Source organism: Enhydra lutris, unplaced genomic scaffold, assembly GCF_002288905.1.
Source record: "Enhydra lutris kenyoni isolate GAN:26980312 unplaced genomic scaffold, ASM228890v2 scaffoldscaffold21, whole genome shotgun sequence".
NCBI classification, from domain to species: domain Eukaryota; kingdom Metazoa; phylum Chordata; class Mammalia; order Carnivora; family Mustelidae; genus Enhydra; species Enhydra lutris.
This window is the reverse complement of record NW_019154105.1, coordinates 67570733-67592538: the sequence shown is the minus strand read 5'-3', so window position 1 is coordinate 67592538 and position 21806 is coordinate 67570733. Positions and strand designations below refer to the sequence as shown.

General features: G+C 46.5%; 1 protein-coding gene across 1 annotated transcript in view; it reads left to right on the top strand.

Annotated features, from left to right (window-relative positions):
* LOC111149245 (huntingtin) overlaps window positions 1-21806 on the top strand; it is a 140170-nt gene that overhangs the window by 19600 nt on the left and 98764 nt on the right. Inside the window, 6 exon segments of the mRNA XM_022506203.1 lie at window positions 3716-3836; window positions 8835-8894; window positions 9264-9343; window positions 10976-11114; window positions 16405-16546; window positions 17285-17463. Of these exon segments, the coding sequence (XP_022361911.1) occupies window positions 3716-3836; window positions 8835-8894; window positions 9264-9343; window positions 10976-11114; window positions 16405-16546; window positions 17285-17463 (721 nt within the window).

The following is a 21806-nucleotide window of genomic DNA, read 5'->3' as shown; positions in this document are numbered from 1 at the left end:
CCACTGAGCCACCCAGACGCCCCTTCAGCCACCCAGTTTCTAGAAGCTGGTTACAGCAGCCCCAGAGCCCAGTACTGTTGTTCATTTCTTATGCTGTATGTGAAGTGGTATAATACCATTAAGGCAGACTGGCGCAAATTAAAGATGTAGACTATAACCAGGGCAACAGTTGAAAGCGCAACAAGGAGTTATAGCTAATGAACCAGAAAAGGAGATAAAAGGGGTTCCTAAAAATACTCACCCCAAAAGAAAGCAGAAATAGGGAAAAGGCAAATAAAGAGCACCTGGGGTAAGAAGGAAAGAAATAGTATGATGGTAGATTTAAATCTGCTTACGTCAATAATGACATTAAACAGAGAGACAAGTTTTTTCAGATCTGAGACCTCGCATATCCCGCCTACAGTAAACCCATTTTAAGTATAAAGGCGCAAATAGCTTAAAAGTTAAAGAAGGTGGCTGACCACGCTAGCACTGATCAGAGGGAAGCCGGGGTGCTTGTGTTAACATCAGATGGGGGATTTCTAAGTAAAAGCTATTACCAGAAATAGGATGGTCACTTTTATAATGAACAAGGTATCTGGTTCATCAAGGAAGCATAACAATCCTAGATTATGTAGCTAAGGACAGAGCTTCAAAAATACATGAAGCAAAACCTGATTGAACTGTAAGGAGAAACAGCCACAATTAGAGACTGATTTCAGTAGCCTCTCTCAAACATTCTTAGAGCAGCAGACATAAAATCTGGGTCTGAAAGACTTGAACAACACTACCCACTCATGTGGCCTGGTTGGTATTTACAGGCACTCCAGCCAGAGCAGCAGAAGACACGCTCTTCTCAAGTTTTCACAGCACACTTGCCAAGAGAGACCCCCTGGGCCATACAACAAGTCTCTAAATGGAAAAGGATTCATACACGAGTATGCTGTCTGACCTCGATGCCATTACAATGGAATCTGTTCCAGAAAGATAGTCTGGAACACAAGTAACTCATTTCCACATGACCCATGGATCGCAGAGGAAGTCAAAGGGGAAATCTGAAAGCATTCTGAATTGACCAAAAATAAAAGCAGAGGATTTTGAAAGTTGCAGTATGCTGCTGCAGCGTGTCTGAGGAGGGTTGCAGCACTTGGTGCCTGTCGTAGAAAAAAAGGAAAGGTCTCAAAGCAGTGACCTCAGCTTCCATGTCAGGAAACGTGATAAACAAGCGCAGATGAAACCCCAATTTAGCAGAAGAATGGACAGAGAGAGCAGAAGTCAGTAAAATAGAAAACAGATAAGTCTGTAGAAGCTCAATAAAGCCAGAAGCGAGTTCTTTGAGAATGTCTGTAAGATTCATCAGACTGACCGACCAGGCAAGGAGTGAAGTAACACATTACCAGTGTCCAGAGTGAGGGCGATGAGCTTAATATGGGTTCTGTAGATATTGACAGGATTATAAGGGAGTATTAGGAACAACTTTATGCAATTGTTGGACAATTTAGGTGAAATAGACAGGTTTCATGACAGACAAATTTCTAAAGCTCTCTCAAGAAGAAATCTGTAACCTCATTAGCCCAGTGTCTGTTTTATTAATAAAATTTAAAAATCAATATTCAGTCTGATTATTGGAGAACTTTTATGCATGGTTCGAAACTGTATCTGAACTTGCTTTTTTCTTTTAATTGAGACATGATTGACCCATGACAGTGTGAGTTTGCGGTTGACAGCGTGTTGGTTTGATGCGTGGATGTACCACAGTGTGAGGCCACAGTAGTCTTAGCTGACACCTGTGTCGAGTCACAGGGTTGCTGTTTCTTTTCTGTGTTGACAACAGGTAAGATCCGGTCTCTTAGCAACTTTGAAGTTCATAATCCAGTATTATTGATTATAGTCACTATGTTGTGCATTAGATCTTCAGAACTTATTTGTTACTTGCAAGTGAACCTACTTCTAACTGTGGGTTTTATAAAGTCTAAACACAGATAACATACCGCTGACGAAAATTTTGTGTTTGAATTGAGATGTGCTATAAAAATGATTATGTCTATCAATAATTTCTTCACATTGATTACATATTGAAATCGTCATATTTTGGATATGTTGGATTAAATGAAATATTATATTTATTATTTTTAAGAATTTGTTTATTTGTTAGAGAGTGAGCACAAGCAGGGGGAGCAGCAGGCAGAGGGAGAAGCAGGCTTCTGCTGAGCAGGGAGCCCGACACGGGTCTTGATCCCAGGACCCCGGGATCGTGACCTGAGCAGAAGGTGATGCTCAGCTGACGAAGCCCCCTAGGCGCCCCTAAATGAAATATGTTACTAAAACTAATTTTACCTCTTTCTTTTTATTTTTGATGTATCCATTAGAAAGCACAAAGTCAGACCTGTAACTCATGCCGTGCTTCTGTAGCTAAGCACTTCTTTGGGCAGCATTTGAATGCTGTGCCTACCTCTGGGAGGCCTTTCCTGCTTGTGGATCACAGCTGTGGTCTGCCTGGGTGAGGTCTGACATGCTGCTGGGTGGCGTGTTTTGTGTCTTGCTTGTATTTGTCGATCATTGCTAAGGTGGTCCTTTGGATTCTCTTAGGCTTGTGTTTCTTCTGACTGTTGGTAGGAATTAGGACATGGTGGGAAGGGGGCATTGACCCCCATTTCAGAGTATTCCAGGCTGAGATCGTAAAACAGCAGTTGGATTTTGAGGATTCAGAAATAACAGCATCATACAGACGCCGTATTACTGGCTTTCAGTTCTCCGCGGTGCTGTGAAATCAGTTCCTCGAATGTGGCCCGTCAGCCTGTCTCTGTCTTGGCTGTGTTCAGCCACGTGGATCGTGACAGCCCAGACCAGCTTTCTCACTCAGACATTTCAAAATCACTTGCAAGCATTACGTAGTCTCTAGTCTTCGCAGGACTGAGCTAGAGAAGCAAAACCACAGCCTGGCTGTGGTCGCGTGTAGTCTACGGTGCAGTATGGCTGTGCTTCGGAACACATCGAAAGCACGATTTAAAAGGCATGAAACAGTTATATTGGTTTACTCTGGTGAGGATTCCAAGCATATTGTAAGAGTAAAAGTAACCTATTGGCAGAGAGCAGGGGGCTATCTGGGAGTGAGGCAGTGTCTTTTTTGCCTCTCTCTCTTTTTTTTTAAATTGAGTTTTATTACGTATAAAACAGTTCTTTTTAAGGTTTTTAAACAAAACTTGGGGGCGCCTGGGTGGCTTAGTGGGTTAAAGTCTCTGCCTTCGGCTCAGGTCATGATCCCAGAGTCCTGGGATCGAGCCCCGCATCGGGCTCTTTGCTCGGCAGGGAACCTGCTTCCTCCTCTCTCTGCCTGCCTCTCTGCCTACTTGTGATCTCTGTCTGTCAAATAAATAAAATCTTTAAAAAAAAAATGAAATTTGTATTGCAAATACACTTTCTTTTTTTAAATAAACTTTTACATTTTAGGATGGCTTTAGATTTACGGAACAATTGTGAAGAGAGTATAGAGAGTTCCCCTATACCCCACATTCAGTTACCCCAGTTATTAGCATCTTACATTACTATGGCATATTTTTTGCAATTAATAAATCAGTATTAATACACTTATCGACCTTCATTTTTTCATAATGTTGCTTTTCTGTTCTAGAATCCCATATAGGATACCGGATGCCTTATTGTATTTCGGTGTCATGTCTTCGTAGGTTCCTCTGGGCTGTGACAGTCTCTCTCTCTCCTTTTTTTTTTTACTTAGAAATTCTCCAGAATTTCAGAAACTTCTGGGCATCGCTATGGAACTTTTCCTGCTGTGCAGCGATGATGCCGAGTCGGATGTCCGGATGGTGGCTGATGAGTGCCTCAACAGAGTCATCAAAGTAAGCCCATGAGCTGCTCTCTCTGGGCCGGACTTGTGGCTGGGGGAGTAGCTGTTAACGTACCTTCCTTCTGTCTCGAGTGCCACGGTCCCTCTGGATGTTTGCGCTTGTTTCACCTGGCGTGTGCTTTGGTGGAGCTCGTATCTGCCTGTGTGCTTGCTACCCCTGCTCTGTCTGTGTCGTGCATAGGTCATGGGGGCACTGCTGGGGACTGCTGGGTGTTCTTGAGGAAGATGTCACTAAGGCACCAACTTTTGTTTGGGCAGAGCCTAGAGCAGCCACGAGGCCCTGGGAGGGCAGGGGATGGGTTAATGGACTCCCATTTGTAGTTTCTGTATGGTGTGTCTGGACTCTCTTCCTTTGTCTGCTTTCCCGGCCCCTGCAGAGACCTCCTCAGGAGACAAGGCTCCCATAAGACGCTCGCTGGGGCTGGTGTGACGGGGCTGAGGGGAAGGAGTTCCCAGAGCAGGATGGCAGAGCCAGAAAGCCAAAGTGCTTGGGCTACAGGCGAGCTAGGGAGCGGAGAGGGAACACCGTCTTCTTCCCCTGCTGCTTTCTGAGGCTGACTTTGGGGCCAGGACTACCAGAGCTTTAAGCTCCTTTTTTTCTGCTACCCTTGAAGATAAAATCCTTCTTCCACAGTTCTTAATGTATTGGAAAACTATCCTTGTTTTTCTCATTCTGCCCTTCTCCTACTTTGTGTCCCCAAGTCATCCTGGTCACCTTCTAGGCCACCTTTGTCAGTGATGAGGCTTTCGGGTTGTGTGTGCAGACTCAGCACCCCTGCTGTCGGGGCTCCGGCGTTGGGGTTAGCACTGTACGTCTCTCCAGAATTGTTTTTTCCTTGTTTCTTTCTCTGCAGGGATTTTTGTTTATTGGATCTTTCTAGTTTTCTTATTTTTCCCCTGCGGCTTCCAGTTCCACCCCTGAAATTTTAGATAAGTCTTGGAGAAGAGCCTGCATCTCTTCATTTTCCTTGCAGTCTTTTTTCTTAGTAATCCTCATATTGCCAGATAAACCAAGGACTACAAGCTAACGTAGATTAGTGACTATTTCTCTTCTCGTTAGGATTTCAAGAAACAAAACCGTTCTTCTGAGTTCTTCTCAGGCCTTTCTCTGGAGAGTGGTTACGTTTTACATTGGCCAAGTGGTTACCCTTCCTTTCTCCTTCACGGGCCCTGCCTTCCTCAGCAAGAGGATCACTCCCCCTTCCTGCTCAAGGAGATTGAGGTCCTCTGCCAGGCAGATAGGGCATACACGAATTTTGGAGTCAAGGAGACCTTTGTTTGAATCTTGCCTCTGTCTCCTACTCACTGAACAACTTTGGGAAATGTATTAATTCTGTGAGCCTCAGTTTCCTTCCCTGCAAAGGGAATCAGGCAGAGTGCGGTGGAATCAAACAGAGTGCGGTGGTATATGTGAGCGTGTGTAAGGATCAAAGGCGGTGTGTTTAGCGCCATCCTGGCCACTCACTGGTCCTCCAAGTGGTGAGAAGGACTCTTATTAATAATGAGTCTTTTTTTTTTAATGAAATTCAAAAAAAATTTACATTTTGTATTTATAAATAGATTTACTTACTTATTTCTTAGAGAACATCATGAGCAGGGGGAGAGGGAGAGGGAGAAGCAGACTTCCCACTGCGCGTGGAGCCCAATGGAGGGCTCGATCCCAGGACATTGAGATCATGACCTGAGCCGAAGGCCGATGCTTAACTGATTGAGTCAACCAGGCGCCCCAATAATGAGATTCTTACATTCTCACCCAAAGAGATAGCAGGGTGTGGAAGAACAGCAGCTGCCCTCCCTCTTCTGTTACACAGACTCCTCGGTCTCCTGTCATCCAGGGGTCCTTCCCCCCACCAGCATCTTACTTGCTAGCCACACTTTCCGGGCTCTTCTCACCGCAGCCTCTCTGCCCAGGGAGCTGGGCAGGGAGCTCCAAGGCAGGAGCAGCCTTAGGGAGGCCCTCCTCCATCTGTAGGTAGCTGCCTGCTCTTCTGCTTTTGCTGGCACTCCCTGCTTTTGCTCGCACTCCACCTTCACCAGCAATTTACGGCCAGTGGCCCTGTCCTTCCTCTCCATGCCAGTGACCGGTTAGTGATACTCACATGCGTGTGGGGTCCATGTGCGTGGGGTCCCACAGCATATTTACAGATGGTCTTTTTCAGTCATGTTTTCTTCTCTCTAGGCCTAAATGTCCTTGCTTACTTTATTTATTCCTACTGGCAGGACCAGACTGGGTTTTTTCTGATGTTTTAGTTCTTGAACTTGTTGCTTAGACTCAGAATACCTAAAGAGGGCACCATGCCTTGCTTCATGGCAAGAGAGGGATTCAGGAGGGCAGAGGGAATAGTATGACCCCAGACTGCTCTGATGTTGGCCATTGGACATGTAGGCTTTGTTCTGTTTTCCAAGCCTTTCTTTTTTTTTTTTTTTTAAAGATTTTATTTATTTATTTGACAGACAGAGATCACAAGTAGGCAGAGAGGCAGGCAGAGAGAGAGAGAGAAAATGAAGCAGGCTCCCTGCGGAGCAGACAGCCCGATGATCCCAGGACCCTGGGATCATGACCTGGGCCGAAGGCAGAGGCTTTAACCCACTGAGCCACCCAGGCGCCCCCCCCCAAGCCTTTCTTCTTTAATGACGCATTTCTAAGAACTGCTGGACTGAATAGCTTGGTGTATGTATGGTGGTTGTCAGCTGTGACCCTGGGTCATAACTTAAGGCCAGAGTTGTCATTCTGGCCATCTCCTGTCCTATTTCCCCTATGTCCGGCCTCCCGGTGCAGAGATTCCTTGGCTCAGATGTCAGGGAGGGGCAGGAAAACAGACGTAACCTGGGAGTCAGGTCCTTGACTTTTGTCTTCTGTTGTGTGTTGTTACATGCTTCTGATGAGACCAGACTCAATGGCCCAAGCCAAGGGCACATGTTGCTTTTCATTTATATAGGAAAATGCAGTGGAGATCTGATTCAGCCTGGTAGTGTGCTCCTGCTCAGGTGGGGAAGCACATTCAAACAGAAGTCACTCAGTACATGGCACTGAACTCTAAGTTCTGAGAGACGTTGGCAAGTCATCATGGCACTCTGGAGACTGAGATGTCTTCTGTCTGGGAGCCAGAAAAGGTTTCTTGGAGGTGGTGGCTAGTAGGTGAGTGAGGAGATTAGAGATCCCCTTAACTCCCGCAGCCCCATCTCTTGGGGGCTCCAGGAGGCCTCTGCAGGCTCACAGAGGAGAGTGGCTCTGGTGTGTGCCCTAGGAGAATGGGAGGCATTGAGGGTCGGTTCAGGGGGGCTTGGCCTTTATTTGGTAAATAAGGAGCTCTCAGAGATTTTTTAAAAAAATATTTATTTATTTGAGAGAGAGAGAGAAAATGAGAAAGAGAGAGAGCATGAGTGGAAAGAGGTCAGTGGGAGAAGCAGATTCCCTGCCTAGCAGGGAGCCAGATGCGGGACTTGATCCCGGGACTCCGGGATCATGACCTGAGCTGAAGGCAGTCACTTAGCCAACTGAGCCACCCAGGTGCCCACTCTCAAAGATTTTATATGTGGTCAGTGGAGTGCTTTATTTAGGAAGAGTAACCTGGTGACAGAGTGTGGCCTGCCTTAGAGTAGAGGAAGACCTGTGTACTGAGAATCCATGTGGGAGGTGGAGTAGTCCTGTCCTGGGAGAGTAAGGTCTGAGTGAGGATGGTGGCTGTGGGAGGGGGAGCAAGGAGGCGGAGGTGGGCTGTCAGGGGCTCCACCTGGCAGCTGAGTGGGTGTGTCTGCTTTGGTGAGGAAGGGATTTGGGAGCAGTGGGGGGATCAGATTGCTATCATGCAGTGACTGGGAACCCTGATTCTGTGCTCTTATTAAAGGTTTGAGGTTTAGTTTCTCTTGTTATAAAGAAAGTTTGAGTTTGGTTTCTAAAACAAATTGAAATAAAACTTGGATGTGGCTTCTGGTTTTATTTGCAAAGTAGCATCTTTAATATATGTTTGTTTCGATGTGCTTGCTCAAGGATTTAGTACAAACTGAAATTGAAGAGTTAGGATTTACACATTTCTGAGACATAGTTATACTTCAGAAGCTCCCAAAGGTGCCTCTGCTTTTGGTTTTCAAATTCACTGAATCGGTAGATGAACTCATATGAGTTTTACTACAAGCAGCTCAGGTTGTAGATAGGATGTGCTCTCTATCACATGAAACAAGCTTGGTTTGCAGCTCGGTTCTATCTTTCCTCTCTTCTTGGTGGACAGGCCATCATTGGCAGTACCATTTCGGAGGAGAGGGTTCCTGCGGGCGAGAGTGGGGGCCAGGAATCTCTCCTCTCCCTTCCTTCCATCTTGAGAAACCCTCTCGAACATGGGCTCTGCCACTAGTGGTGGGCCATTCTTGCTGGGTTGAAGTTCGCCTGGTGGCCATCAGTTTTGGTTGGGCCCAGAGGTGAGCAGGAATGGGGGCACATTCTGAGGTTCCTTACTGGTTGCAAGCTCTGAACCACAGGGCTGGGAGCACCTGCGCATCGAGGGAGGACCTTCAGAAAGGACAGTGTCCCTGCCCGCCAGAGCGAGGGGCTCTGGTCTTCCATGTGTGCTCATTGCCCTGCTGGCGCCACAGACTCCAGGCCATTGTTGATGTTGGGTTGTCCAGCAGTGTGCACTTCAGTGAAAGCTTTCAGATGTTTTCTCCTCTCCTTGAATGTTAAGATTTAATATAAGAGCATTAGAATGAATTTGGGCCATCTACCATTGGATTTCAGTATTATGTCGTATTTCATTGTACATCAAGTTAAATTCATTCCCCTCTGTTTTTTTGTTCGAGTGGGTGACCTGTGTCTGGTTTCTTCAGTGGTTGCCTGTATGTATGTGCTTCTTTCTCAACAAGCAGTTTCTCAGCTTAGTTTGCTAAATTTAGTTGCTAAAATTCCACTTTGCTCCCAGGTTGAAATTTTAGTTGCCTTTTCGTTTTCTGCCGGGCTGGCGGAGTGAGTCTTCTCAGTCCTGGTGCTCTGTTGCAGGCCCTGATGGACTCCAGTCTGCCGAGGCTGCAGTTAGAGCTGTATAAGGAAATCAAAAAGGTAGGCTTTGATGTTCTCTTACTAAGCCAATGGTGCTGCTTCCCTGGATTGAGCAGCATGTGTGAAATCTTGTCTTATTTACTAAGTGGGAATGTTAGACGGAAATGCTTCTGGTAAAGTACACTTCACCGCTTTATTTTCCTTCACAAGGTTCCTCTTCACTGTTTATGAGATGGGATGGGAATTAAGTTTTCCGTCTTTGTAACTGACGCCCCGAGACTGTGACACTTCCTCGGCAGTTACAGTTTACGTGGCTTTGTGTCTAAACGTAGAAATAAGCAATCATGTAAATGCTCTTGTTCCTATGAAGTCCTTTCGGAGTAGTGTCCGTGACTCTTAAGCGTGACTCACCACTCTCATCCCGCTCAGAACGGTGCTCCCCGGAGCCTTCGCGCCGCCCTGTGGAGGTTTGCTGAGCTGGCGCACCTGGTCCGGCCTCAGAAGTGCAGGTAAGTTGTGCGCTCTGGAATATTCTTACTGTCTGCTGTGTGTGTGTGGGGGGGAACGCCAGCAGCTTCCTTCCCTCTTGGCTTCGGTGTCACTGGCTCAGAGGACTTCCCCAAGGTCTAATGTCGTCTGCCTCTGCCCTCCAAGTGGCAAGCCATGTTTCTTGGCTTGTCTTCCTTTCGTAGCACTAATCACTCTCAGAAATATTCGGGGACACTATCAGTGTGCTTGTTTATTTTCTGTCGGACCCCCTCCCAAGAGACAGAGGTGTGCGCCCCAGGACAGCAGGGGTCTCCCCTGTCTGTCCTCTGGTGCAGCCCAGCCCTGAGAGCTGTTTCGGCATGTGCTGTTTGCTGACAAGATGTTGTCACATGGTTGATGGTTGAGAACCAGTCTCCTCATTGCTTATAGAATGATATGCCTGTGTCTCTCACATGAGTTAAAACTATGACTGTTAAACTGTGAATAAAATATGACTGGTGGGAACAGTATGTCCTCAATGGACTGAGAATCAGAAGACCCCAGTTTTCATCTGTGTCTTCCTTCTCCTTAAGCGGTAAAACTCACGTCCAGAGACCCTTGGCTGTGTCCCCGAGGAACCGGTGGAGGGACCGAAACTCTCACTGTTAATAAGAACCAGTGATTTATCCCACTGAGTTTGAGTTTAATAAGAATCTTAAGTGGCTGCTGTGAGCTGCATCACCAAGGAAATTTCTTTTTATAGAACCTTTTTCTTTTATTCTCCTTATTTTGAAAATTACACTTCCGAAGCAGCACATCCCAAGTTCTCCACAGAGCAGCCAGAGTGACCTTAAAAAATGTGATTGGCTCATGTCATTCCCTTACTTAAACTTTTTACTCATTTCCCAGAGGTGTCAGATAAATTCCAGACTCCTTACCCAGGCAGGTCTTGCCTCCAGTGGCCACCATCATCTCAGACACTCTCAGTTGACTCTTTGGCCTGATTTTGCTTCTTCAAAAAGTCAGGCAAGTTTCTCTTGTTCGTCATGCCTGGTTTATTTTTTTTCTGGCAAAATGGTCATCTCCTTAAGCCAGCCTAGCTTTCCTGCTATAGTCCCAGGTGGAGACCTGCTTGTCTCTGCCACGCAAAGGCTCCTATCACGTTAGTCCCGTGTTTGTTGAGGGGACTCATGTGGTTTCAGCCTTCTGCCCGGTGACTCATTCTCCAGCATTGTGCACCATCTACACCTCCTCTCTGGAGGGCCAGGACTTACCTCTAAGGCCTTATTTAGTCTGGACACTTAGAAGTATTTCCTTGCTCCCTGTTCAAGAAAACTTTTTCATTTCTTTTTTTTTTAAATTGGTATTTTCTTATCTATTATTTTCTAATTTAAAATATGAGTATTTTATTGTTACAATTTACTACAGACAATTTTTAAAACAAGCTTTTGAGAGTCCTCTGTGATCACAGAAGTGAAGGATGAATGTCTCCCAGCAGTTGAACTTAGTCTGCGTTTATCCCTCCTGTTCTTTTTGCCGAGGTTTGTCTGCTTTCTGTTAAGGACTGTTTTGCATATAAAAACTGGCTGTTCCCTACAGGTACTAAATAATTGCTTATATTTCTCACCAAAGTAGACCTGGAAGAATAACTCCTGTTCCTTTCACATATGCAGGCCTTACTTGGTAAACCTTTTGCCTTGCCTGACTCGAATAAGCAAGAGACCTGAGGAATCTGTTCAGGAGACCTTGGCTGCAGCTGTACCCAAAATTATGGCTTCTTTTGGCAATTTTGCAAATGACAATGAAATTAAGGTATGATTATTACCTCAAGTCACAAACATGAATGAGTCTGGTATGCAGTTAGGGCTTTCGGACAGGCAGTCATTTGAGAGTGCTTCTTGAGTTATGCTGTGCTTCATGATTTAGACGAAAATCTTTTCAATTATTTTGAAGCACACTAAAAGCTTTCTACTTCCGCTTTCTTATCATTTGGTGAGGAGTCGAATAGGGAGAGGGTATACAGATGCAAATTCAAGAGGCAATTTTCCAGAACAGATTGATTTTTGGGTGTATTAGACTGACTCTTTAATCTAGCTTGGGAGAGGTGCAGGCAGGAGAAGCCCACTGATGATGGCCTTGTAGCCGGTGGGGACCACTTGCCTTTTTGTTTGTTCTGTGCCTAAACGAGCAACCTCCCTACCCACATTCGTATTTTGTTTTTAATGTCCAGAAATTGTGACCCTGCCACTTAGTCTGGAGATGATAGATTCTTGACTTCCTCCTTTTTGTGGGTCAGTCCTTTGTTAGTGTTTACCTGCACACTTCTAGAAAGCATGCTGTATAGCATGTATATTATAACTGTGTACTGCTATTTAAAAAAAAAATTTTTTTTTTTTTAAAGATTTTATTTATTTATTTGTCAGAGAGAGAGAGGGAGAGAGAGCAAGCATAGGCAGACAGAATGGCAGGCAGAGGCAGAGGGAGAAGCAGGCTCCCTGATGAGCAAGGAGCCCGATGTGGGACTCGATCCCAGGACACTGGGATCATGACCTGAGCCGAAGGCAGCTGCTTAACCAACTGAGCCACCCAGGCGTCCCAAAAAAAAAAATTTTTTTATACTATGAAAGATAAATTTAGCCCTAACCCGGTTCTTATCTTCTTAATGTAGTTCTATCCGTATTCAGTGTGACATTATCATGCCCAAGTAATAGTCACAACAAGTTATGTTCTGTTCTTGGATTCTATTTCTTGAACTATTTAGTATTTTGGGAGTAAACAATTGCCTCTTTTTTATTTTCCTTGCTATTCTTTGGTCATTTATGTCTTCTCATACCTTCCGACAGCTTTGTAAAATGTGTCTCAGTGCAGTTCTCCACATGACAGATAATGTATTGGGTCCTTTTTCTCCACTGGAGTCTTCTGTCTTAGAATTCTCCAGCTGTTTGCCCCAGTCTGATTCAGATGCTCTCTAGGTCTGAGGACTTTTCTTTTCTGTCCTCCTAGGAATTGTTTTTGGTGCTCTCCTGTTTGATGCCTGATTTCTAGATGCTATGTCTTTACCTTTCTAGGCATACTCCCTTGTTGTAATGGAATTTGTGTTACGTTTTATTTCTATTTTCCTTTTCTTTTTTTCTGTACTTTCTAGATGTCTATCTTAAACCCTTCTGTTGAGTTTTTTTTTTTTTTTAAGATTTTATTTTATTATTTATTTGAGAGAGAGGCAATGAGAGAGAGCACGAGTGAGGAGAAGGTCTGAGGGAGAAGCAGACTCCCTGTGATGCTGGGAGCCCAATGCGGAACTCGATCCCAGGACTCCAGGATCATGACCCGAGCCTAAGGCAGTCGTCCAACCAACTGAACCACCCAGGTGTCCCTTCTGTTGAGTTTTTGTTCCTGCTGTTATATTTTTAATTTCTGAGAGGTGCTTCTTGTGTTCAGAATGTTTGTTTTCTGGCATCCTCCTCTTGCTTCGTGAATACACTCCTTATTTTCTAAGGCTATCGATCACAGTTTTCTTAAGAACTTTCTTTGACTTCTGAATTCTGAAGAATTTGTCTCCTTCTTCTGTCTTCCTCTGTTCTCTCTGTTCTGGTCTTTCACTTTTTTTTTTTTTTTTTTTAAAGATTTTATTTATTTATTTGACAGACAGAGATCACAAGTAGGCAGAGAGGCAGGCAGAGAGAGAGAGGAAGGGAAGCAGGCTCCCTGCTGAGCAGAGAGCCCGATGCGGGGCTCGATCCCAGGATCCTGAGATCATGACCTGAGCCGAAGGCAGCGGCTTTAACCCACTGAGCCGCCCAGGCGCCCTGGTCTTTCACTTTTATGTTGAAAGTTGTTCCTTTAGATTTGAGTGAGACTTTAAAAAGCTTATTGGAAGCATGTGTGTGGCAAGGTCTGTCCCATGGTGGGCTTCCTGAGGTGATAGATGGTGAGCCTGCTTTTCCACTGTGTCTCTTTAAGTGTCAGCCTCAGTAAGCCTTTTCCTTTTGAGGTGGTCAGTATCTCTAGAGGAAGGTTACTCATTCTCCTGCTTGGAGGGGTAAACCTGGCTTTGTTTGTCCTGGAATCCGGGATAGGCAGGGCCAGTGGTCTCCCTGGTCAGAATGCACATTTTTTCTTCATTTTTCTGTTTTCTATCTGTGTCCCATGTCTGACCTTGGCTATGCCGACATCTCTGGAGATTATCCCCCAGTCTTTTTGGGAGGTGGGAAGTGAAGACCACTTTCTGGGCCACGCCGGGGGAGAGGAGACCCAGGGCTGCATGGCCGGCAGTGCGCACCGGGGCAGACAGGCTGCTTTCCAATGTTTCGGGGGCCTCCCGAGCCTGAGCTGTTCTTGCAGTTCTGTGGCTTGAGTGAGCTGGCCTTTTGTTAGCGGCCTTCAGACTCCCTGCCCTAGCTCACCGGAAAGTGTACTGGTGAACGTCTTCCCCATGGGCTGCAAGGTGGGCACTCAGCACTTGTCTCCTTTCCAGCTTGCGAATTTGTGGATGCCTCTTGTCTGCTCTTGTCCCTGTCCTCTTTTTGTCCTTGTAAGTCGATGTTTCTAAGAGCTATGCATGATTTTCAGGGAGCGTCTGGGCGGCAGAGTTTCGTTCACACGCCCAGCACAACCCTTTTGTTCCAAAGTCTCCTCCCCTCTGGTGTGTTTTCATTCTCAGGAGGGCCTGTCAGGGACTGAGATGCCTCCTGAGGCTTGTTTCACTCACGTGTGGCGCACACGCAGGCAGCACGGGAATTGCCGCTGTGGCCCTTGGCAAACCATCCCAAAATGGAGTAGCATGTTTCCAGCCCCAGGTGCCCTTCATGCCGGCCCCCGTTGCTGCACTCCCCTCCTCCCCGGCAGGGGCTGCAAACTGGGCTTCTGAAGCCACGGGGACTGTTTTTAAATTCGACATATGCAGAGCCGTGCAGTGTGCATTCTTTTTGTCTGGTTTTGTTTGTTTGTTGCCACACATTAAGTTGGCGAGCGTCTTCCCTGTCACCAGTGGGTAATTCATGCAGTGTTTATACCTGTGGGGTGCCCTGCTGTGTGAACACGCCACGGTTTACCATGTACTGTAGCTGAGCGACTGGCTGTTACTACCTCATGGCCGTTGTGAGCGCTGCTGCCGTGTCTGTCCTTGTGCATGTCATCTGGAGCACGGGTACAGCCTGCAGTGGCGGATCCTGGAACGGGGGGCTGCTGGGTTGTAGGAACGTGTGTCACCTGCTGTAGACGCTGCCAGAAAGCTCTGTCACGTGCCTGCCCCTGCTTGCGCCAGTGCCCTTGGCGTGTGGGAACCCCGCAGCTCTGCCTCCTCCAGGACCTTGCTGCTGCAGGGCCCTTCAGGTTAGCCATTCTGATGGCTGTGCCCTGGTGTTATGTTTCGATTTTAATTTCTGTTTCCATCCCCGGCAGTACTCTTGACTCTAATGCTGAGTGATTTTGTGTCTTTCCCTTCGGGAAGTACTCTTAGAAATCTGTCCTATGCATTTATTGGAAAGTGGAGCTGTCCGCCCTACAGTCTAGTGTGCTTTCTTCCCATTCCGAGAAGGGCCCACGCGTGGTCCGGGGGCCTGCCAGCTGCCTTCTCCAGGATGTTCTCAGCATGATGGGATTTGGACCTGTGATGATGCCCCTTCAAACTCTGAGATTCGATTTTATTATTCCAAACTGTTGAACTTTACTGTGGGCTCACTCTTTAAAATAATGCTCAGTTTTCACTGTACTTGTAAGTGTGGACTGATGTGGAATGCTTTGTATTAGTTCATTGATGTATGTGTGTGTGTTTTCACTCAGATGAGTTACTTGAAGCTACTGGTATCTTTTCTCAGAGTTAAGGTTTGTCTGAGATAAGTTGACTGGGTTCTTCTGGTGGTATTTGCAGGAGGCACTGGAGGCCACAAAGCACGGGGACCATCCAGGGGATGAGGGTCTGGTCCTCCGCCTCTCTGGTTCCAGAGATCTAGTCTGTAACTTGACGAGGAATGGACAAGCCTCTGAGAACCAGCTGACACTAACCCCACCGTTAAGAAGGAGTTTCTTTATAAGTCAGGTGCCAATCTGTTAATGTGCTACTCGTTTGCCTAGGGTCATGCCTCATTCGTGGGACCCTAATGGTGTCTCCAGCCTAGATAGCTTTGCTCAGTGCATGCCCATAGTAATGGGGACCAAATCATTGCTCAGAGTGGGGTTGAGAGTGATAGAAGTGGGTGTTCTTATGGCAGCTAGTTCCCAAACTCAGGAAGCTTAATGGTCATGCCTTTTCTTTTCTTCCTTTTTTATTTTTCTTTAAGATTTATTTATGAGAGAGAGAGAGAGAGAGTGCGCACACATGATGCTTAGGGGAGTTGGCCAGAGCAGAAGGAGAGAGAGAAGCAGATTCCTCTCTGAGCAGGGAGTCCAGCATAGGGGCTTGTTCCTCTGACCAGAAGATCACGACCTGAGCTGAAACCAAGAGTGGGGCACTCAACCCACTGAGCCACCCAGGCACCCCACACCTTTCCATTCTTTGGAAATTGTTAACACTTAGATGGCCATCGTTGGAATTGTAGCATGGTCTCCTTTGGGTTATCCTGGAGGTTCCGTGACAAGGTCTTCTTCTCTCCTTAGGAACATACTCGTGGGCGCTGTGCTACTGTGGTTTAGCTCACCCACACGCTTTCCAGACCACAGAGCATCTCTTAGTGGCATTAACTGCACGTCCACAAGCCGTCTCTCAGGCTGGGATGTGGCTGTAGCTGACTACTACGCTCTTCTCCTTGACTTCATTATTTGGGTGGTTTTGTTTTGTTTTTACTGTCTTTATTTTGCATGGTGTCGTTGACTGACCCTGTACCCAAATGCTGTGGGTCCCCCTTTTCTAGAAGCTTAGGCTTTCACTCTTGGGTAAAGGACATAGATACTGAGTGAGTCCATACTTAAAGTAAGGAAGTAAATAGACCACTTCTGCAAAGTGCTCTGGTATATCCCGAATTTGGGGTGCTTTTATTTAGCTGTAGCAAAGTCCAGGGGTTCATAACCTTCACTCCATAAGAATTTGGACTAATTTTGTGAAATAACGTGATAAGCTTCATAGGAGTTTTGTCTTTTTTATCTACTTGGGTTTTTGCTGCCCTAGGTTCTACTGAAGGCTTTCATAGCGAATCTGAAGTCAAGCTCCCCAACCATTCGGCGGACGGCGGCTGGCTCAGCAGTGAGCATCTGCCAGCACTCGAGGAGGACCCAGTACTTTTACAGCTGGCTATTGAACGTGCTCTTGGGTAAGAGCTAGTTGTAGGAGTGATTTTCCCCATGGTGTGCTGGAGTTGCTAGCATTTACTTGAGACACATCTTTTAAATTCTTTAAAATCGGGCAATCCCTTAGCTACCAGCCTGGGCCCTTTGGCTCTGGCCAACTAGTGAGTGGGAACGATGTTGAGGCAGCCATGTGCCCATGGTGGGTGTTGTGACGACGAGGACAAGGAGCCTTCTCTCTGCAGAAGTGCAGGCAGCCCCATACCCAAGGACAGCTGGCGGGGCAGTGGGTGTGAGGCCGTGGGTGCCCCACCCGCCTTCCTCAGTGGCACACTCCATGACTGTTTTTGTGGGCTCTGAGTGTGAGTCCCTGCGGCTAGACGCGGAGCCTGGGGTCCTGGCAGTTTCTGTGCTGACGGCTTCTCCCGTACTTGGAGTCATTCATGGTGATCAGCTCTAGCAAGGGCGGAGGGGAGCATGTGGATATTTGATAGGAAAGAACTGTCTGACTTATAAATGCAGCCGAACTCATGCTGACAGGCCTTGCTCAGTTCAGGATGTCACAGTTACCCTTTAAAGCCTTTCCCGGATTTGGCCCAAGGATGAGGTTCCTGTACCCTTTCCCACAACAGTGTCTGTGCTGTCTTTATCCCTCACTACCAACTTCGTAACACGCTTCTGCTGTGGGTCTCTTGTTTTAAACAGATTAAGCCCTGAACCCCCAGCAGATGGTGATGTTGAGAGATCTCATTGGTCCCTTACAGGCTTGCTGGTCCCCGTTGAGAGTGAACACTCCACCCTCCTGATTCTTGGGGTGCTGCTCACACTCAGGTACCTGGTGCCCTTGCTGCAGCCTCAGGTCAAGGACACGAGCCTGAAAGGCAGCTTTGGGGTGACGCGGAAGGAACTGGAAGTCTCACCCTCAACAGAGCAGCTCATCCAGGTAGGAGCCCTGTGCTTTACTCTGGTGCCTGTAGGTAAATGAGGGATACTGGAAGAATCAAAACATTTGGAAGAGAAATGGCAGCACTGAGCGTTAAGAGCTTGGTCTTTGCAGCTGGGCCACCTGGTTCAGATCCTGGGTCACGACCCCTAGCTGTGTGACCTCTGGATGGCAGTGACATCAGAGTACAGTGAGGGTAATCTCTTGTGAGGTTACCGAGAATATTACACATGCCCCTTAGGCTCCTGCCTGCCACAGAGAATGCTCTTACCCTGTTTGCAAAGCCAGGACTCATGAGATCAGTTCTGAGTATTTATTGAGCACCTACTGTGTGCTGGGCACACATTGGTGAGCATTTTGGCTGTGGTTTCTGGCCCTGGAACCTGTGATCTGCTGCACTTGTGTATATACCCAGGGAGTTAGGGACACAGTCCGTTGGAGTGTGGGGACAGTATGTTAAAGCTTCTCTTCCCAATACAGAGAAACCCCGTGTGCATTCTCATCCAATGGGGTCTGCATCTGACTGCAGTGATGGACTTCATTTCTTTGCAGCTTACTCATCCAGGTTATTTTCTTAACCTTGAAATAGGACAGCTACATTTTAAGCCTTTGGATTTTTTGTGAACTTGGCTTCAGATGTTAGGGTTTTTAGCATATTTAAAGTACTGGGTGCTACTGAAGGCTTTACCCTTTCTGTGCGTTCATGGTCTCATGGCACATACAGGAAGGAGTTGAGACCCACAATCTGGGGTCCTGAGTGGGATGCCTTGGCTTTGTTTTCCATATTGACGACATTGTAGTTCATAGGTATTTTGGTCAAATAGACTTAGGAGTTGTGTCCTTAGCCTAAATTTTGTAGGGTGTAAGATTATAAGTGGCTTAAAATAATTCTTGCCTAGAAATCATGAATTGAAGATGATTCAATGATTTAAGCATTCAGTCAGGCAGTATTTACAAAGTGCTTAGACTCCTTCCTGGTGCACGGTGAGGCCCTGGGAGTGCAGGTGGATGAGGGGTAACCGAGCGGGCGTGGGCTCTAAGAATCCGTGGGGTTGACCGACCTGCTCCAGCTAGCTGCCCTTCAGCTGTCCCACAGAATACAAGCAATGACATTCTCTTGAGATATGGTGCTTAGTGATACTGTCCTCACAACAAACATTACTGGTTGTTTTAGTGAGTAAAACAGGTATTCGAGTGGTAATAATGCATTTAAAAAAGAGATTATTTTATCCTCATCTTGTTTGTTTTACTTTTTATTATGGAGATTTCCAGACACAACAGTAGACAGAAAAGCATTGTAAACAGCCTTCAGTAATTATCACCTGTGTTAATAATTGTCAACTCAGGGCCAGTTATGGTTCACTTATAATCCCACATCCTTCTCTGTTTTTATATTTTTTTGAAGTAAATCCCAGTCATCATATTAATTTATCTCTAGTATTCTGGTATGTATCCCTATAGGTGAGAACTCATCTTTGTTTTTAAAAACTTTTTTTTTAAAGATTTTATTTATTTATTTGACAGAGAGAGAGATCACAAGTAGGCAGAGAGGCAGGCAGAGAGAGAGGAGGAAGCAGGCTCCCTGCTGAGCAGAGAGCCCGATGTGGGGCTTGATCCCAGGACCCTGAGATCGTGACCTGAGCCAAAGGCAGAGGCTTTAACCCACTGAACCACCCAGGTGCCCCCCTCCTCCTTTTTAAAAAAAAAAATTTTATTTATTTATTCATAAGAGACAAAGAGGCAGAGGCAGATAGAGAAGAAGGCCAGGACCCTGGGATCATGACCTGAGCCAAAGGCAGATGCTTCACCGACTGAGCCACTCAGGTGTCCCCCATTGTCACATCTTAAAAAAAAAAAAAAAAAAGGAACATTTCCCGAACATCAAATACCCACTCACCTTCTGTCAGATGTTTATGCTCCTCTTTTGGAATCAGTATGCAAATAAGATGAGAGTTCATTTGTTGGAGAAGCAGGTTATCCTGTGGAACTCCTGGCAGTTGGATGTATTGCATGCCACCCCATCGTGTAAGCTAATTTTTTTTTTAAGATTTTATTTATTTATTTGACAGAGAGAGAGAGCAAGAGAGGGAACACAAGCAGGGTAAGCGGGAGAGGGAGAAGCAGGCTTCCCACAGAGGAAGGAACCCGATGCCGGGCTTGATCCTAGGACCCTGGGATCATGACCTGAGCAGAAGGCGGACGCCTAATGACTGAGCCACTCAGGCACCCCAATTAACATGTTTCTTTGTCTGTATTTCCTATAAATTGGTAACACGCTAGAGTCTTGTCGGAGTTAGTGTACATTTTATTATTTTTTTATTTTTATTTTTAAAGATTTATTTATTTATTTGGCAGAGAGAGAGACAGCAAGAGAGAGAACACAAGCAGGGGGAGTGAGAGAGGGAGAAGCAGGCTTTTCGCCGAGTAGAGAGCCCAACGCAGCGCTTGATTCCAGGACCCTGGGATCATGACCTGAGCCGAAGGGAGAAGCTTAATGACTGAGCCACCCAGGCGCACCTAGCGTACATTTTATAATGTACATGATATCTGAGTTCTGAAGTAGTTATGTAATATTTTTTAAAAAATTTTATTTATTTCAGCTAGAGGCCAAGTGATAGAGCATGGAGGGTGTGAGGGGCAGAGAGAGAGGGAGAAGCAGACTTCCTGCTGAGCAGGGAGCCTGACGTGGGGCTCGATCTCAGGACCCCAGGATCATGACCCTAGCTGAAGGCAGATGCCTAACCGAGACACCCAGGAGCCCCCATAATATTTTAAAATAAATACATAAGTATTGGGATTACATACTCAGAATTTTCTTGTGATGTTTTTTAAGAAAAGCCTGGGAGAAGCAAGCAAACAATCACTAAGTGGTGTGGTAAGGTGGTGGGTTGGTGGGCTGTAGGGGCCCAGAGTGGGGAGCCCCTGTCTGGCCAAGGTCAGGGAGGCATATGGAAGAAGCATGGTGATGAGCCAGTGCTGATGGGTGAGTGGGATCGGACGCGATTCAGGGAGAGGTTTTGTAGACAGACTACACCCTTTGCGCAGTCTGAGGAGTGAGCATGCGTGCACAGACGGGCACCGGTGTGGGTCCTGGGAAGGGCCCAGGGCTTCTTGTCGATGAGCAGGGGTGCTGGTGAACGTCAGAGTAGGACGCAGCAGCCCTTTCTGCTGTGGGCCAACTACTGAGCTGCAGCAGTTGAGCTGGAAGACAGCACGAGGAGGTGGCCGTGCTCCCAGAGAGCTTGGCTCACATGGGGGTTGGGACAGGTTTGGCCCAGGGATGGTAACTGTGGACCTGCAGCTCTTGTGATAGCAGCTCCCCTTGGAAGGACGCGGCAGCAACGATGAAAAGGCGCTTCCTCTGAGACTTTGACTTACTTTTTTATACCCTTCTAGACTGTCTTTTTTTAAACATGTGTGTTACTTTTATGATAGTAAAGGTAGGGCTGCCCAACTTACCAAATAAACGTACAGGGTACCAGTTCAGTTTGAGTTGCAGAGAAATCAGGAATAATTTGGTGGTGCAGGTATGCCTGAAATTGCACAGGACATTGTTAGGATGCACAATTATTTATCTGAAATTCAAATCCAACTGGGTGTTAGTATTTTATTGGGCAATGCTAATGAAATGGAAAAAGAGGGGCACCCGGGTGGCTCAGTCTCATTCTGAAGAGCGCGCCACTCTTGATCTCAGAGTTGTAAGTTCAAGCCCCACGCTGGGTGTAGAGATTACTAAAAAAAACTAAGATAAGGGGTGCCTCAGTGGCTCAGTCAGTTAAGCATCTGCCTTCAGCTCAGGTTATGAACCTGGAGTCCTGGGATCAAGCGCTGTGTCAGGCTCCCTCCTCAGTGGGAAGTCTGCTTCTCCCTCTCCCTCTGTCCCTCCTGCCCACACTCTCTCTTTCTCAAATAAGTAAATAAAATCTTAAAATAAGAATTAAAAATATACAAAGAAAAAGTACATTCAGCGTGTTCACATAAGGTAATACGATATTAAAAGCACTGGTAAACTTTGACGTGATGCCTCTAATATGTTGGGAAATGTTTGCCGTGGTTCTCAGCGCAGGGTTCCCTGCAGGCTGTGTAGACCAGCTGTCCTCGCCCTGTAAGTGAGCTCTGTTCTCCATTTCCGCGTTGGCAGTTAGGCAGACGGTCTTTGCTAGCATGCCACTGCCCTCGTGGGCTGCTCTCCTGATTTGTAAGGGCTTCCTCTCACAGTGGTTGTCATAGGACTTAGAAACTGTCACGGAAGCCGTGACCACAGCGGTAGACATGATGAAGACATTTCTAGGGGCAGAAACGGAGGCACACATTTTGCCAGCATCAGACTCAAAACACAAAGT